The 19073-nt window shown below is 47.0% G+C and overlaps 1 protein-coding gene across 1 annotated transcript; it reads right to left on the reverse strand.

Moving 5' to 3' along the window:
- Positions 1–344: 344 nt before the first annotated feature.
- TLE5 (TLE family member 5, transcriptional modulator) lies at positions 345–18592 on the reverse strand. The gene is made up of 8 exons (XM_042478888.1): positions 18506–18592; positions 17186–17305; positions 12587–12684; positions 10559–10622; positions 8076–8120; positions 6627–6689; positions 5432–5506; positions 345–4832 (listed from the first exon to the last, which is right to left on the reverse strand). Exons 1-8 carry the CDS (start codon positions 18590–18592, stop codon positions 4611–4613), a joined length of 774 nt encoding a protein of 257 aa, XP_042334822.1. The 3' UTR covers positions 345–4610.
- Positions 18593–19073: the final 481 nt, after the last annotated feature.

A 19073-nucleotide genomic window follows, 5' to 3' on the forward strand; every position in this document is an offset into this window, starting at 1 on the left:
GTCTCAGTTCCTCTTAATATAGGTCAAATGATTAATAAACACATGAAGCAAACAAGATCTTTCTTTTCTCTCTCTCTCTTTCTTTCTAAAGGAATATATACAAACACAAAAAATTCTCTCTCTTTTTTATTCCGTCGTAAAGTTTCTTTTCTTAAATGGGGATGATGGGGGGGGGGAAGAAGAGCTCAAGCGAGCGTACAGAGAAAGACGAAGGGCTAAGCCGCAAGGATCCTCATTCGAAAATTAAACCAAAAGAGAACCGTCACATAGGGACTTCTAAATAAAGAGAAGAAGAAGGTGGGAAGAATGTCTTCAACTGCATCCTTCGCCGTCCTCTTCCCACACAAGAAAACTCAAAAGGGGCAATGGGAAAAAAGGGGGGGGATATTTAGCCATTGTTACATTAGAAAAATTCCAGATTTACCAGGAAATTCAGGGACGGTTGGGAAGAGATAGGAAGCAAGGGAGTGAAAATGACACACCGTCGAGAGCTTTACCAGGAAAGCGGGGCGGGTGGGAGGGTTACAGATCTAATATATTTATATATTTATATATATATATAAAAATTTTTGCTTCTGTGCTACTTTAAAAACAAGATACATGCATAATGACAAAGGTGCTCGCCATCGGAAATGGTGCTGGCGGGGAGGAAAGAGGCAGCGAGGGGGGCTTACGGAAGGGCAGCAGTGGCGGCTTCCACTCCAGCTTTCCAGGCTTTCCACTGCTTCCCCGAGTGCCGAACCTATTTAGGAATAGAGTTCAGGACCCTGGAATTGGAATAATATTTAGGGATAAGGTTCGGTACCTTTGAAAGCCTAGAATCTGTGTAGGACAGGGGCGAGGAAAGCGCAGAGCCATTTGTATGATCCGCACGGGGCATTTTTTCCCCTCCAGAATTCCCCCTAAGGAGGTTTATGGGGCATTGCCACCACTTGTGTCAGCCCGCTGAACATGTAAACCATTTTTATGACCCCCGAGGGGCATTTTTTTTTTCCTTCCAAAATGCTCTCTTAGAAGAGGCTTGAAGGGCATTTCCCCCACATTGAATACCCCAAACAAACTTTTTGCAAAATGTTTCAGATTTTCTGGCCCCAAAATGCTGTGTATGGGATGTAGGAGCAACTACCGTTGGCCCTTCACATTTGCGGCTTTGGCTATTCACGAATTTGATCAACATGTTATCTCTAGGGATCTCTAAGTCCTCCTGCGCGACTCCATTATGGTCAACGTCCCCCAGAGGCAGACCATAGAGTCATGCTGGAGGACCGAGAGGTTCCTAGAAAACACTCCTCTGGGCATTTGTAAGTACTTCCAAGGATAATTCTATGGTCAACTGCTGGAGGACGTTCACCATAGAGTTGTGCTGGAGGACCTAGAAATTCCTAGAGAGGTATAAAAATAGTGGTTGTTTTTAATTTGCCTTTTTTCCACATTCACGATAGTCTTGAGCCCCTAAACCCAGCAAATGGTAAGGGTCTACTATACAGTATATTTGCCTCCCACCTCGGCTAATCTACGCCCTGGAGAGGCCATTTTTGAAACAAACAAACAAAAAAGCCCTGGTCCCCCAACAAGGTGGAAATGCCTCTCCCTGCCACCTCCCCTAAGAAAGTGTTTGGAGGCAAAAATAAAATGTCAATTTTTATTTTTGCAGGAACGGCTGCAATGTGGGGTGTGCGGCTCGTCAAGGTCTCTTGGACCTTGGTGTGCCCCCTAGCTTTCTGCAGTTGCCCACCCATGGCTTAAGGATAAACTCCTTTAAAGAAAAGGCTACAACCTGGTGTGGATTCACCGCTGATAGGGGAGCCAACGTCCGCCGCGGCATAAAAGGGGGTGGACTAGGACAACTTCCAGAACCTCATGAGAGATACTGCAGAAATTTTACGCGGGAAGCAAGGAAGGAAGGGATCAGGATAGGGACTGACAATTTGGAGTCAAACCGGAACAATTTCTGAGAATGAATGTAGTAGTGTAATGGAGCCAGGGCTCTGTGGGTCAAAGCCCTTGGACCTTTTGGATGAACAGGATCCAGGACATCACTTGTACCCCTCCTTGGACTCCTCTTTCCCCTCTATTTTTAGCTGCTATGAATACAATGGCAGGAGACAGAAACGGGTCTGCCCAGTCACATATTATGACGAGCTATCCCTGTTGTAACCCAAAATCACATTGTGTCTTCCTGCACAACCAAAGTCACAGCACTTTTGAACCGGTTTCAACTATCACTGGTTTATTCTGTGCATAACTGCCTGTACAGAAAAAGCTGGTCCTTGCGCAGATAAAATTGTTTTCTAAGGAACCCCCCCCCCCCGGTGCCAATTTTGTGCAGAATAAGTCCCCAATTACAGCATTTTCTGCACAGACATAGCATTCCTTGCACAGAAAATTCAGTTTTCTGTGAGTTTTGTGCAGAATTTGTCCCAAACTGCTAAGATTCCCATCGGTCCAAGATTATTCTCCGTGGGGGTTTTCGACATTCGAAAAACGGTTTTTGACAACTGCTTGAACATTTTTGAAGGGCCTTTCCATCCCTAAGCCGGATATTGTTCATCCTGGCTGACTTTTATGAGCAACTATAGGGTCTATCATGATGATTGCCTTCAACATTTTCCACTACATCACTGGTTAAGAGAGAGAATAACTTATCTTTGAGGGAGAAAGGTAGGGAGAACAGGCTCTGTGATGGACAACCAACCACCTCGACACACAATTTTTCAAGCTTCTGTTTCTGCAAACTAAACCCCCACCCCATAAATAGGTGGAGTAAAGAGCAAGCCGATGGAATTGCACACTGATGCAAATACCGGGACCCATTTGCACAATTTACTAGATGCAAATACAGGCGCCCAATTGCACAACACAATCATTACGATTCAAATTGGAAGGCCTGTCTCAAGATCTTCACCAACTTCGGAAACAGTCCTTCACATGTGCCTGGACAATAGCTCTTATCATCCTCACCAGGGCTGTAAACATGGGCGCTGGGAGTCCAAAACGACACAAGGTTCCCCATCCCAGTACTAGAGGGAGGCTGAATAAAAGGCCTCTGGGAACGCAGCCGCTCTCTGTGTGACCATGTCCAGAGCTGAACATTGCAACTCACAGGCAAACGGACAAAACAAGCGTATCTACTTCGTTTTTGAAAAACTGAAACTCCAAAGTCCATCAATCAGATGCAAAATAGTGCGTTAGCTGGGGTAGGGGAGATGCTAGATGTCAATCATCAACTCAGGGGATGGGCCAATGACTGACTCCACCCCATGAGTGGCGCCTTGAGATAATTGGGACGTGGACCTGTCCAAATTTATGTCTGCTCGGAAAAGTTCACTTCTTAGGAATACAACTACCATGACATGTCCAAATCTGTGTCTGCCTGGAGAGTTCACTTTTTTGGAATACAACTCCCAGAATGCTTCCCACCAATATGGAGCCACGCTGGTGAGGAAGCATTCTAGTAGTAGTAATCCAAAATGGCAACATTCCTAAACTCAAAGGATGCTTTTTTATTGGCAGGTTACCCATCTATGGATTTGACCACCTGTGAACTGCCACACCGTTTATTATTCAATGGCGGTGCATGCATGCGGATGTGCGGATGCATCTGCACGCAAGTTGCAACCACTGAAAAAAACAAGCTACAACCATCTGTGTTTTTACCATCTGTGGTGGTGGGGAACCGAATCCCTGTGGATGGGAACGGTCCAAGGTACTACAGATTGGGTATATATGGATAACATCGTTTTAAAAAGTCAGTAAAATGGGGTTTAATTGGCAATCGGAATCAAACGAGTTTGTTGAGCTGCTATAAAACCTTCCCCTATCAACCGATGAATCCCAGCCCACTTTCTACCCATCATTTCTGGCGAGTGCTTGCCAAGCTGAACATGCCAGCGGGACTTTTCTGCGGGATTTTGGGGGAAAGTTGGAATCCGCACGGATCTCTTTCTCTCTCCTATGGTTCCATTTGAATCGGGACTGCTAAGTAAGAACATCACATCCTCTTCCCCCTTACACAAGTCCTCCTCCAACCTATGCCCCTCCTTTTTAAATTTTTTGTACAAACACTGAGTTACAAGCACACCAAAGTAGGGGTCAAAAGTCTCCGGGTTACCACACAGCATACTGTTCCAGAGGAGAATCACCGCAAGACTGGAGCTATCGCTAAAACGTTACGGTCGGGATACCAACACCCATATTCAAACATGGAACTTAAAAGATGGAAATCGGGGAGAAACGAGGAAGAGGGCAAGCTCAGTCGTCATCCTGTACCCCCCACCCCACACACCCCGGAAACACAAAACTATACATGGACAACCTGCAGTGCAACGAAATATCCTGGAGGTTATCGCTCGCGTGCGGGTGGAGAGGGGCGAAGGGCCAAAATGTTATTGCTGCAATGGTGGATGGGGTAAGGCAACTGGCACCCCATTCAGATGGTGGAAGGGGAGGGGCATCACTGGGGAGGCTCCTCCCCCTTCGCCGCCCCGCCAAACACCATTCGCAGTTCCGACGAGCACCCGCCAGAGCAAATACCGCATGTTTTCCTCTTCACTGCCCCACCCCAGATCCCGATTCCCCACCCCGTCCCATCCCACCCTGGCCACTCCACCCTAATCTGACTTCTCTCCGTCGTCGTCTTGGTGAGCGTCGCCGTCATGGCCGTTCTTGTCCTCCTTGGACAGGTGAGCTTGGGAGCCCAGGGCAGAGAGAGAGAGGAGCCCAGTGCTTGCGCTGACGGCGGGGAGAGATGGAGGCTGCAATCCCACTGGCAGTGGAGTCAAGGGAAGAGCGAGAGCTTGGAGCTGGGAGAGCTGGTGAGCCTGAAGCTGCTGCTGTAGGAAAACGAGGAGGAGAGAGAAAGAGGCGAGAAAAGAGGGCCGAGTGAGTGGCAGATGTCCATGGCAGAGGAAAATCAATTTGCTGCATTTTAGAATCATAGAAGCATAAGAGCTGGAAGAGACCACAAGGTTATAGAGTCCAACCCCCATTCTGCCATGCAGGAACACCAATCAAAGCACCCCAACCAACCAACAGATGGCCTAAAAACCTCCAAAGACAATCAATTGACCGATCCTGTTTTGCGCATGGATAGGACTCGCTGTTGTGTATCTCCCAAGTCATTTCCATCTTATAACAACCCAACAATGAAGCAATCAAGGGGGTTTCTTAGCCAGATTTCTTTGGAAGGAGGTTGGCATGCCCATGGGATATCATCTGTAAGAATACCCCACCAGAGGCTGTAATTGATGGACAGCAGATGCACCTTGGGTGTCAAAGGATAGCAGACCATGAGGGTCTCATAACCGACTGCCACACCCCACTGAGGTGTCACCACAGTGCTGTCTGAACTCTGAACCTCCCACACTCCCCTAGGGACACCTTGGCTTCACACCACAGCCACTAACCAATTCCCATAAGGAGAACCACTAACCCGGATAATGGAGTTCAGCTCTGGTGCGGTCACTTGCTTGGCTCGCTCAATGGCTCCCAGGACCTGTTGTTGGTGCTGCAGACAGAGAAAGAAAGACAATGCAATACTGGGTTGTGTGCACGCTGGGGGGAAAGCAGGCGGAGAGTGTGGCGGGGGAAGACTGAATAAGCAAAGGGGTGTCTTTTTCTCTGCAAATTGATTTTTTTTTTTACCATCTTTCCGTACCAGGGTAAATATGAAAAATATAAAAGATGACCAAAAAAATAGAAGAGAGCTGGAAGTGTGATGCAGTGCCCAAAAAAGGCCAATATAATTCTAGGCTGCATCAATAGGAGTATAGTAAGGAGTGCAGTAATAGTACCACCCTATTCTGCATTGGTCAACTCTCACCTAGAATACTGTGTCCAGTTCTGGGCACCACATTTGAAACTGATATTGACAAGATGGAGCATGACCCAAGATGATCAAAAGTCTGGAAATCAAGCCTTATGAGTAGCTGGGCATGTTTAGCTTCGAAAAGAGAAGACTGAGTGGTGGCACGGTAGCAATCTTTAAATTTCTGAAAGGGTGTTATTGAGAAGATGGAGCAAGTAGAGTTCCCAAGCCACCCAAATGTTAAGGGATCTTAGGAAATGACACATCATAAGGTCTCACATGTCTGGTATAGAGTTGGTCCTCCATATCCATGGATTTTTTTTATCCATAGATTCAACCATCCACAGTGCTGCATACCTTGATTTTGTCATTTTATATAAGAGCTACCATTTCACTATGCCATTGTTCTTAATGGGACTTGAGCATCCATGGATTTTGGTATCCACGGTGGGTTCTGGAACCAAACTCCAGTGGATACTAAGGGCCCACTGTACTAGTGTTTGTACCTTCTCAGGTAGAAACACCGGTGGAGGATTTGCTACAAGGGGAAAGATCTGGCGAAGGGGGGAACGGACCAGGAATCAGGGACGTAGTGGGTTGTGTGGGCCTTATCGCCACATCAGGAGGGTGCCAGGTTGGCACACCAAGTTGCAAAACAAGGTTACTGGGGAGAACAAGATGAATACAGAAGGGATCCAATAAAGATCCCCTCTCAATTCCCCCCCATTTAGTTAGGAAAACAATTTAGTTAGAAAAGCCTCTTCCAGTCCCCGAATGTTCCCAACCGGGGAGGTGAAAAATAACACAGACAAAAGGTTACCTCTTGCGAAAGGTAGGGCAAGACCTGGGCACAGATTCCATTTAACCGCTTGACAATTTCAGCCTGAAAAGGGAAGAGACAGAGAGCGTCAGTTGGAAAGACGCCAACATAGTTTTGCAAATGTACTATTTGGAGATTGGGGACACTTCAACCCTTTCTCGGGGAATGGTGATCTAAATTAGCTTGTGTGCACGCAAGCATATATATATATATATATATATATATATATATATATATATATGAGAGAACATATCCATTCTTCTGCTTAGAATCTTTTTTTAGAATATGCCAAGCAATAAGCCGGAGTACTTTTAAGGAGGGGGGAAAGGAAACAACAAGACTTAAAATGGAGAGAAAAGGGCAAAGTTCACATTTTGCAACCACAGTTGCATTACAGGTTCTGTCCAAAGGGCACCCAGAGCTTTTAAAAAAGGTTTTAAAGGCATCCTATTCTGATGTTCTTTTTTAAACCAAGAATTGTAACTCTTGTAATGGAGTAAGCAAGACAGAGAACAAACATCTCCCCCGTATCATGCTCCTCCAAGGGTAGTGGAACTCCCATCTGCACAGTAAATCCCATTGTGGGAGAAAGGTGGAATATAAATCCTTGAAATAAATAAATGAAGTAATTTTTAAAAATATAATCCATTATCCTGTTGGGGAAAGACAAGCCAAGGGTTTGAAACTAGGCCAGGGGTGATAAATCATGCACCCTTTCAGACGTTGTTGGGATGCAACTCCCAGCAATGTCAAGCAATGACGGGAGATGCAATCCAATATCCGAAGACACATAGAAGCCACACTCTTGTGTGAGCTGGTGATCATTTCCACCAACAAACCTGTCAGGGCCTGCCTTGGGGTGGCCCCCGCAACCATGCACATATTGGAAAATTAAAGCAGTAATGAAGAAGTGGGTTCCCTTTCTCATGTTGAGGTTAACAGCCGCTCCCTGATCCTTAGCAAGGATGGAGGTCACAACTTAAAAAGTGCAGACAGGAAGGCAGAAGACGCCAATCCCAAGGAAAGTCTTACTATATTGATTTATATTGCACCAATAGGGCATCCTTTGGCTTGACGGAGAACTGAGTCTCTGCCCCAAAGAACTTACAATGTGGAATTCAGCCCAATCGCAGAAAAACAAGCGGAGAAGGAAACGGTTGGGTGGGCGCCACAGGGAAGAAGAGTAAATCTTTACGGGAACTATCTGAGATGATGAACCTACTTTGCAGACAGTGTCAGATGCTGCTGGTAAGGAGGAGACGGGGATTAATGCCTTCGGCAGCCCCTGAAAAGTTCGGACTACAACCCGGAACGGATTCCCCTCCCCCCCCCAGCATAGCAGCAACCAGCCGCCAACCGGGAAGCGGGTTTGCTGTCGGTCACGCTCCTCGAGGCGGCTTCGTTCAACAAGGCAACCCCGTCAAGACAAATTACCCAGCGAGATCTCACCTGTTTGTGCATTTCGATGTTGAGCCCGTAGGACATCTCATAGTACTGGGAAAGGAGAAGGAATCATAGATTTCAAAAGAGACAAAGGGAAGGAAAGGAGGAGGAGAATCAACAATATAAGATTACAGCTTGCCAGATCACATCCATACAAAATGCAAAACGCAGCCTGCGGGCCGTATGTGAAGAGTAGGGTAGAAATGCAATTAATAAGAATAATAGTATGTGGCTCCCTAGCATTATATTTGTGGCCCACCAGGAGTTGCTCCAAAGTGCCCTATAGTGATAAGGGGGGACATTTTGGCCACATTTATGTTTGTCTCAACTTTGGCCCAGGACAATGCTTCCCATTGTAATAAGTCCGTCTTAGGGGCCCCTATAGGTCAGGCACACAACAACAACAACACAACTCCTTTTCTCTACCCAACCATGGAAGATCTTAAGATTGGAAAAAGGAAGGTCTTTCTTTTCTTCTGAGCCCAGTCGTGCCATAGGGTTACTGTTACATTCGTAAAGACTTATTGTTGTTTCCAACTATTAGTATTTTGTTACTGTTGTGTGCCTTCAAGTCGTAGGGTGGTGTAGTGGTTTGAGTAATGGGCTACAACTCTGGAGACCAGCATTCGATTCCTGGCTCGGCCATGGAAACCCACTGGGTGACCACTGCAAGTCACACTCTCTCAGCCTCAGAGGAAGGCAATGGCAAACCCCCTCTAAAGAAACGTGCCATGAAAACCCCATGATAGGGTCGCCATAAGTCGGAAACAACTTGAAGGCATGCAACAACAACTGCAACAACCAGAGAACTCCGAAAGAGGTATACCCACACAATCCAAAAATCACATCGGAGAAGAAACGGATAGAGAAGGAATCCCATTGGGTGTTTGTCCTTTATTTCTTATTTTCTGAAGCTGGCACTCCTCTGAGAGATAGGAACCATCCATTTTCCCTTCGCTCTTATCTCCTCTCTCCAGGGGAGGCCTGCCTCGCTACAGCTGGAGAAATCTTTTCTCGTCAGCGCTAATGACTCCTTGATGGCGGAAAATAAAAATCCATCAAGCCGGAGCCTCTCAGCTGTGACAAACACAGCCGGCGACCTCCAAGGAGACAGCGGCGCACTCCACCTGGAACATGGCCGCACTGCGCTCGTTGGGTTCAAAACCAACCGGGTTTTGTGCCAAACGGAGCATCAGCCAGACCCGTGCCGGTCAAAAGCCCAACCCTTTGCAATTCTCTATATAAAAATGGTACACCAATTGTTAATGCATTTTGCAGAAATTCGAGGGAACTGATAACATTTTAGTCCTGAAGTGCCCCCTATTAGAATAATAGAATCCTAGAGTTGGATGGGACCCCCAGAGGACATCCATTCCAACCCCAATCTGGCATGCTGGAAGAGACAATCCAAGCAAAGTAGTATTACAGTGTGCTCACACCCTATGTGAAGCCATGCGACAATTAATCAAATGGCGCATGTTCCCCTGGCGTACATGCCGCACCATGAACATGGGCCCCTTTGTTTGCAATGGGGCATGAGCATACACAGAATCCCCATTACGTGGGGGAATCTGGAATGCATCCGCTGCGTAAGAGAAGGGCCCACTGTATTACTACTACAGCCAGCACTCTGTATCCATGGATTTTCTTGGATTCAAGCATGCACGGTTTGACAACATTTTAAAAAGGTATACATTCTCAAAAGCCAACCTTGATTATGCCATTTTATATAAGGGACATCATTTTACTCTGTCACTGCATTTCATGGGGCTTGAGCACCCACACATTTTGGGATCCATAGGGGTCCTGGAACCAAACCCCAGCAGATAACAAGGGCCCACTGTATAACTATTTCTTTATTTATTATATACTTTTCTCCCAAAATTAGGACCCAAAGCAATTACTGCTACTACTACTACCACCAGTACTACTAGTGGTACTGTCGGCCCTCTGTATCCACAGATTCCTTATCCACGGATTCAAGCATCCATGGCTTGAAAATGTTTTTTAAAATATCTGCCTTCCAAAAAGCAAACCCTGAGTTTGTCATTTTAAATAAGGGGCACCATTTTACCAGCCAGCGTAGTGTAGTGGTTTCTGCTTTGGACTATGACTTTGGAGACCAGGTTCAAAACCCAGAAACCTACTGGGAGACCTTGGGCAAGTCACACTCTCCCAGCCTCAGAGGATGGCAATGGCAAAAAACCCTCTGAAGAAACTTGCCAAGAAAACCCCTATGATAGGTTTGCCTTAGGGTCCCCATATATTGGGAACGACATGAAGGCATACAATTTAGTACCAACCACACATGCTCACAGCTTGTCATTCAAACACAGAGACATACACATACAGAGGGTGGAACTGAGCTTTCAGCCTCAGGTTTCGAGTCCTTAAGGCAAGGAGAAGCAACAACCCAGGCCTGTGGTTTGTTCCCTGTCATTCTCACCAAGCCCGACCCTCCCTCTTTCTATCTCGAGTGCAAAACTTACCATCACGTAATGGCGCTGCATTTCTGACTTCTCACTTGCAAGTTTATCGCATTCCAACTTCAGGCTGGAGGAACAGAGATTATGGCCGACAGATGAGATGGTGGAGGACCAGCAATGCACAGGGACAAAAGAGAGAGAGAAAGAAAATCACTGCCACTGTCCAGATGAAAAATCACACAAATTTGTTTGCATCGTTTGAGAAGAGGCATTCCAGCTTCCCATTCCCTCAAAGGAAGGAATACTGTTTCATTGTGCCAGTACTTTCTGGCACTGTAGTGGTGTGAGCATTGGGCTATGGCCCTGGAGAGCAGGGCTTGAATCCCTACTCAGCCATGCAAACCCACTGGGTGACCATTGCAAGCCACACTCTTTCAGCCTCAAAGGATGGCAAGGGCAAACCACCTCTAAAGAAACTGGCCAAGAAAACCCGCCTTAGGGTCCCCATAAATTGGGAACGACATGAAGGCAATGCAACAACACAGGATAATGCCTGCATGTTTTACAGCAAACATCATCTGAGAAGAGGCATTCCCTTACAAGAGGGAATGCCTCTTCCCAAAAATTCAGCAACTCAGTCTTCTACTTCAGGTTTCCCAGCAATTGATACTCAGAAGTATATTGCAATCTGTGAGTCAAATATGGCCCTAGCAACTATATGGCCCCTTCCCCAGATTTTGTGTATGTGTGTGTGTATGTGCGCATGCCTTTAAAGTCACTTGTCGACTTATGGTGACCCCATGAATGTCATAGGGTTTTCTTTGGCAAGGACTCATCCGAGGTGGTTTTGCCAGTTCCTTCCTCTGAAATAGAGCCTGGTATTCATTGGCGGTTTCCCAACCAAGTATTAACCAGGGCTGACCTTGCTTAGCTTCCAAGATCAGATGAGACCTGGTGCCTTTAAGGCAGTAGTCCCCAAACTGTGCCCTTTAAGAGATTTTGGACTTCAACTCCCAGAGGCCTCAGCCACATTGGCCAGTACTATGGGATTCTGGGAACTGTAGTCCAAGATCCCATAAAAGGGCACAGTTTGGGGACCACTGCTTTAAGCTATTTAGGCCTGTCAAAAGCTTTATTCTCCATCAATTTTTCTAGTTCCCATTCGAAAATCACTTAAGGTATTTGTCAGTGTTAGGTAGGGATAGAAAGAATATTAAAAATTATTACTTTTAAAATGTAAAATGCCCATTTTCGGCAATGAAAATAAGATTGTATGTACAGCGCTGTGTAAATTTACAGCGCTTCATAAATAAAGGTTAATAATAATAATAATAATAATAATAATATTTCTGCACAGAAAACAGCAATAATAGTTCACCTGTTTGCTGCACAATGCTGTTTTCTGTGCAAATGCACCATCCGTGAGCCTGGCGCAGAGTAAATAATCCCAGGCTGCAAACAGTCTTAGGTCCAAATAATCCAGTTTGACAGTACTTTAACTGCCCTGGCTCAGTTGCTAGGGAATCCTGGGAAATGTAGTTTCTTGTGGCACAGGAGCTCTCTGACAGAGAAGGCCAAATATCTCACAAAACTACAAGTCCCAGAATTCCGTGTCATTGAGCCAAAGTACTTAAAGCAGTGTCAAACTGGATTATTTCTGCAGCAGGTTTTGACACTTAGAAAAATGCACACTTCTTGAAAACTCTTGTTGCTTTTTTGGGATCAAATCTAGCACAACCGCTAGGCAAATTTGCACACTTGATCTGACTTCAGGTCAGACCTTTCCTCCATTCCCTCCTCCCACTTCTACTTTGGATTGCAAATCTCTCCCCTATAATCCTGTCCGATTGAAAATGGGTGCAACTGTTTCCTTGGACTTTCCCCAAAGGAAGCCTGTTTTTGCATGCATTTGCAATATCCTTCTTTGGGGGGGGTCTTTAAAAGGTTAAGTGGCCATCTTTCCAGAATGCTTCAGTTGTGTATTCCTGCATGGGCAGAGCGTTGGACTAGACCTTCCAGCTATGATTTTCTACTAGAAGGGGAAAATGAATAGAAAAGTTTGGGGAAAGGGGGATCACAAGGAAAACTTGCCTATGGTACTGAGCCTGAAGGAGCTGGAACTCGTCTTTGATCCGGTCGCAAGAATCTGACGTTGTGAACTTCAGCTGCTGTGGCAGATGAGAGGAACCCTAGCGCACCAGAGAGAAGGACAAACCAATATATCTTAGCCATTGCTAAAGGATAAGGACAGTGCTGAGTGTCAGCTGCATTTTACTTATTACATTTGGCACACATATTACTAGAGATCTGTTCCGGGACCCTTTGCGCAGAACCATTTTCGTATATAATTTGGGACCCTTTTTTTTTCTTACTCAGAACGAACAACGAAATGTTCTCTCAAGATATTTTCTAGATCCTCCCAGTGTGATTCTATGGTTCTATGCGTCCACCAGAAATTCAGGGATGTAGCCAAGGGGGGGGTTCTTGGGGTCCGGACCCCCCACCTTCCATTAGAAAAATGAATGGTGCATGCTGCTGCACCGCCGCGCCCAAGCCCCATTATAATGGTGGCACTTAGTCTGGACCCCCCTTTCCTAAAATCCTGGCTACATCCCTGAAAAACTGACCATAGAGTCACACTGGAAGACCCAGAAATGCCTAGAGAATAGGACTCTAGGTCCTCCAGCGCAACAATCTGAAACCCTTTTTTAATCACTCAAAATGAATGAAATGTTATTTCTAGATGTTTTGTAGGTCCTCCCAGGGCAATTCTATGGCTCTATGCTTCCAGCAGAAGTTGACCATAGAGTTCCACCAGAAGCACTACTATTTTTTTAACCTGAGAGTATACCTCTCTAGGAATCTCTAAGTCTTCCAGTGCAACTCTATGGTCAACATCTGCCAGAGGTTGACCATATAATTGCGTTGGAGGACCTACAAAGGCCTAGAGAAGTCTTCTCTCTAGGAATCGCTAGATCCTCCAGTGCGACGTCTGGCAGAGGTTGATCATAGAGTTGCGCTGGAGGAACCAGACAGTCCTAGAGAGAACACAGGAATCCGATCCATGAATAATCAAAGCCGCAAAAGTCAAAGCCACAAATGGGAAGGGATGACTGTAACGCCTAGAGAACAGGAATCTCAAAGTCCTCCAATACTACATGGCTCTTGCAGCCTCTTCCAGCTACATAAGATTTTTAATTAATCCTATTACAAGGATGAATTTTAATTCTGTTTTTTAACATACTACTTTTAATGCGCACTTTTGTATGCTTTGAACGGCACTGTTTTAATTGGTAAGCCGCTTTGTCTCTCAATTTCTTTAGGGGGAAAGCAGGATACAATTAAATATACTAGTAACTATAACACTAGGATGCGATGCATGGTGCGCAGGAAGAGGTGCTCAAATGTGATTTTTGTTTTCATGGTCAACAGCGCTCCAGAGCTTTTCAATGTTCATTTCCTGCGCAGAATGACTAACAGGTTCGTATCCTATATTTAGCACATCCAACACGATCGATTGCAGCACGACGGATAAACAGACAGATGGTGGGGACCATTTTCCATGGGAAGAATACGGCATTTGATTTCCCCCCACCATAGAATATTTTCTACCCCAGATCTCCAACTGCCCCAGAGGAGGAGTAGAGATATACAAGGCTGGGTTTCTTAGGAAGTTTTGTTTAGAGGAGGATTGCCACTGCCTTCCTCTGAGGCTGAGACAGTGTGACTTGACCAAACTCACCCACTGGGTTTCCACGGTCAAAGTGCAATGCAAACCCTGGTCTCCCAGAACCATAGCCCAATGCTGTAACCACTACACCAGGCTGATTCATCATAATAAAATACCGATTTACCATCAATCCATCCATCGACTGAAGGGATCTGCTGCTGCAATTGCAACTTAGCACTGGATTTATAAGTGAAAATGAATAAAATCATATTTTTAAAATCAAAAAGAGGCCATCTAGAACTCATGCCAGCGGAAGGGGAAATACAGAACTTGTTGTTATCTTTTAAAATGTATAAATAAATGCGTCTCCAACTCCTACGTTCTCATTTATTTCTCTGTTCTAACAGTTAGACCAAGTTGCAGGAATTCCTCCATGAGGAACAAACTCCCAATTCATTTTTCTGCTCCAAGCTTTGCAAACCTTAGGCCAGAAATCATTAAAACTAGTACAGATTAAAATTATATACAAATATCAGTATATCTATGGCATAGTGGTTTGAACGTCAGACGACGACTCAGGAGGCCGGGGTTCAAATCCTTGCTCAGCCATAAAAACCCACTGGGTGACCCTGGACAAGGCACACTCTCTCAGCCTCAGCTTGGCAATGCCAAACCCCCGATCTTTCCTCTCTCCCCCCGCAGATGTTTTGGACTTCAGTGCCCACCATCCCCCCGCCCCCCCCCCCCCCACACCAACTGGTTAGGATTGCTTTTCCTATTCTTTCAATGTTTGCCACCCCCAATGCCTCCCACAATTTGTTCTGCGTCCCAGTTGCTCCCACTATTTCTTTTTCAGCCATGAAATTGCTCCCGCAATTTGTTTGGCACCCCCGATGCCTCCCAAAATTTGTTTTGCACCCAAAATTGCTCCCACAATTTCTTTGGCACCCACAATTGCTTTGCACCCTTCCCCCAGATTGTACCTACAATTTGTTTGGCACCCCAAACTCCTGCACCTCACTTTCTTTCCTTCATGGCACCCCAACCCTTCCCCTGCACCCCACTTTCCTTTCCTCTTGACCTCAGGCCCTTTGGCCCAATCTTCTTCCTCTGCTCCCCATTTCCTACCTTGTTGCCCCCCCAATTCTTCCTATGTACCCCAATCTCTTTCTCTCTTGGCCTTTCAACTCTTCCTCTGCACCCCAATCCCTTTTCCCCTTGGCACCCCCAATCTTTCCTCTACACTGCAATTCTTCCTCTGCACCCCAAACTCCTTCCCTCTTGGACCCCCAAGCTGTCCTTTACACCCCAATCTCCTTCCACTGCACCCCCATTTCCTTCCTCCTTGGCTTCCCAACTCTTCCTCTGCACCCCAATCCCCTTTGCTCTTGGTATCCCAGTCTTTCCCCTGCATCTCAGTTCTTCCTCTGCACCCGAATCTTCTTCCCTCTTGGCCCCAACCCCTCCTGTGCACCCCAATCTCCTTCTTCTGTACCTCAATCCTCTTTGCTCTTGTCCCTCCAACACTTCCTCTGCACCCCAATTTCTTTCTTTTGCCTCCCTAATCTCCTTCCTCACCAACCCCATTTCTTTCCTCTGCATTCCAATCCCCATTTACTCTTGGTGCCTCAACCCTTTCTCTGCACCCCTATCCACCCCTTGCACCTCCATTTCCTCCCTTCTTGGCTCCCAATCCTTCCTCTGCACCCCAGTTTCTTTCCTCTGCACCCAGTCTCTTTCCTTTTTGGCTCCCAATACTTCCTTTGCGCCTCAGTCTTCTTCTTATGAACCCCTATTTCTTTCCTTCTTAGCCCCCCCAACCCCTGCACCCCAATTTTTCCTCTGTAGCTCTATTTTCTTTCGTCTTAGTCCCCCCCAATATTTCCTCTGCACCCCAATTTCCTCCCCTCACAGCATCCCAATCCTTTCTTTGCACCCCAGGGCCCTTTGTCTTGGTACCCCAGTCATTCATCTGCACCCCAGTTTCTTTCCTTTATACCCCAACGTCCTTCCCTCTTGGCCTCCCAACACTTCCTCTGTACCCCAATCCCCTTTGCTCATGGCCCCCCATCCCTTCTTCTGAACCCCAATTTCCTTCCTCCATTTCCTTCCTTTGCTACTCAACCCTTCTTCCTGGTTTCTTTCATTTGCACCCCAATATCCTTTCTTATAACCCCCCCCCCCCCAATCCTTCCTCTGCACCCCATGCCCTTTTCCTTGGCCCCCACGCTCTTCCTCTGGGCCCCCATCCCCTTCCCTTATAGCCCCCCATCCCACTTTGCACCCTAATCCCTTTGCTCCCCAATCTTTCCTCTACACCCCCAATTTCTTTCTTTGGCCCCAATTTCTTTTCTTTGCACACCAATTTCCTTCCATCTAAGCCCCCTCAACCCTTCCTTCGCTCATAATCTCCTTTTTTCTTAGCCCCCCAGCCCTTCCTCTATACCCCCTCCCCTTTCCTTTTGGCCCCTAATCTTTCATTTGCACCCCAATCCTTTCCTCTTGCTCCCCAATCCTTCCTCTGCACCCTCATTACCTTCCTTCTTGCCTCCCAAACCCTTGCCCTGCACCCCAACATCTTTCCTCTGTACCCCCAATCCCATTTGCTCTGTCCTCCCATCCCCTTCCCCTATAGCCCCCAATCCCTCCTTTGCACCCCAATCCCCTTTCCTCTTCGCCCCCCAATCTTTAAATCCCAATTTCTTTCCTTTGCACCCTATTCCCTTCCTTCTAGTCCCCCCATCCTCCTTTGCACCCCAGTCTCCTTCCTCTGTACCCCACTCCCCTTTTCTCTGGCCCCCAATCTTTCCTTTGCACACCCAAAATCTTTCCTTTGCACCCCATCTCCTTCCTCTGAACCCCCATTCCCTTCCTTCTTAGCCCCCCAACCCTTCCCCTGAACCCCAACCCTTTTCCTCTTGGCCCCCCAATCTCCTTCCCCTTGTCCCCCCTTCCCCTATAGCTCCCCCCAAGCCCTCCTTTGACCCCTAAGCCCCCCGATGCCCCTCTTTTGTGCCTACCGAGTCCGGCTTTGAGGAAACATCATGTCCCGCGGCGCCTGCCTGCCTGCCTTGCCTTGCCTTCCCTGCTGCTGCTGCTGCTCCTCTTGGGCTCCGGATCCAGAGACTGCGGCAGCCGGCCTAGTCCCAAAGCAAGGCAGGCCCAGGGCCCTTTCCCTTCAGTCCCAGAGGAAGCAGATCAAGGCAGCGAAGGGGCAACAAAATAACCAAAGAGGAGGGAGGAAGCAAGCAAGGGAAGCAGGAGGCCTTGCAACGCCTTTGCAAACCAATTGCATATATATATATATATATATATGTGCAAAATTGCAACCCTGTTGCAAGCCCTAGCTGTTTATTTGCTATTTGCAAGCCCTCCTTCTCCTTGGAGGAAGTCCACCGCCCCTTTGGCCTCTTAGGCCTGCCAGGCAATGCCTGCCTTTTTTTCTCTTTCCTTCCTTCCTTCCCTCTCTCTCTTTCTATTCCTCCTCCTTTCCCTCCTTCCCTCCTTCTCTCCTATTGTTTAATGGCGGCCTCTCCTGCGGCTTTCTTCGCAGTAGCACCACCTGCTGCTCTGCTACCGCATTTCCCAAGCCCTGGGTTGCCTGCTCCTCTCTCCTCCCTCTTTCTCTTTTTTCCACTCCTCCTTTTTTTTCTCTTTCCCCCTCCTCCTTCCCTTTCATTTTTTTGCATGCTTCCTTTCCTCCTCTCCAGCCCTGGGGGCCTTCAAAGACACTGTGGGGAACCTCTCCTGGGCAAGATTTGTGCAGAGGAGCTTTCCCCTGAGGCTGAGAGAGTGTGACTCCACCAAGGCCACCCACTGGGTTTCAACAGCCCAGCTGGGAATCAATCCCTGGTCTCCAGTCGCTCAAACCACTAGGCAGCGCAACCTCCTGGGTTTTCCTTTCTCCAGTATTAATTGTCTCTTATATGCCTGCCCACTTTCTCAAATGCTTTTAAAAGGTCCTGGTTTCCTTCTCATTCCGCTTTTCCCCTTCAGTTGCAGCAAATGCAATTCCAAGCACAAACCCACCAACTATCCCAGTTTGACAGGAGCTTGTCGCTGTTGTGTGCCTTCAAGTCCTTTCTGACTTATGACGACTCTTAGGCGAACCATTCATGGGGTTTTTCTTGGCAAGATTGGGTCAGAGGAGCTTTGCCATGGCTTTCCCTTGAGGCTGAGAGAGCATGACTTGCAGAGCTGGGAATCGAACCCTGCTCTCCGGAGTCATAGTCCAATACCCAAACCTCTATGCCACACTACAGGCCCCATTCATCCTCTTTCATGCCACTTTATCAATTGCTTTAAAAACGTCCCGGTTTCCTCCTCCCGCTTCCCCCCACAATTGCAGCAAACTCGGTTCCAAGTGCGAACTCTGCAACTGTCCTCAGTTTGCCAGGAGCAGGCTCCATGAAATGCTTTTCAAACATCCTGGTTTCCTTCTCCTTCGACTTTTCCCTTCAGCTGCAGGCACCTCAGCCCCAAGTGCAAACCCTATGACTGTCTCCAGTTTGGCAGGACCTATTATTCCTCTGCCTTCCCGTTTTCTCAGATGCTTTTAAAATGCCCTGGCTTCCTCCCATTTCCACCCCTCAATTGCAGCCAACTCCATTCCACATTATAGCCCTTTTAAATTATTGGAAGCTGCCTTGAATCCCATTTCGGGAGAAGGGCAGGATATAAACACAATAGAAAAACAAGCAAACCAGTTTGGCAGGAGCAAGCCCCATTAATTCTCTGCCTTCCCACTTAACCACCTGCTTTTAACATGTCCTGGATTCCTCTAATTTTTCCCAATTGCAGCAAAATCAGCTCCAAGTGCAAACCCTCCAAATGTCCCGACTTTGGCAGAGGAAAGCCCCATTAATTCTTTGCCTTCCCACTTTCCCACCGGCTTTTAAAATGTCCTGG

This window comes from Sceloporus undulatus, chromosome 7 (assembly GCF_019175285.1).
Source record: "Sceloporus undulatus isolate JIND9_A2432 ecotype Alabama chromosome 7, SceUnd_v1.1, whole genome shotgun sequence".
Taxonomy (NCBI): domain Eukaryota; kingdom Metazoa; phylum Chordata; class Lepidosauria; order Squamata; family Phrynosomatidae; genus Sceloporus; species Sceloporus undulatus.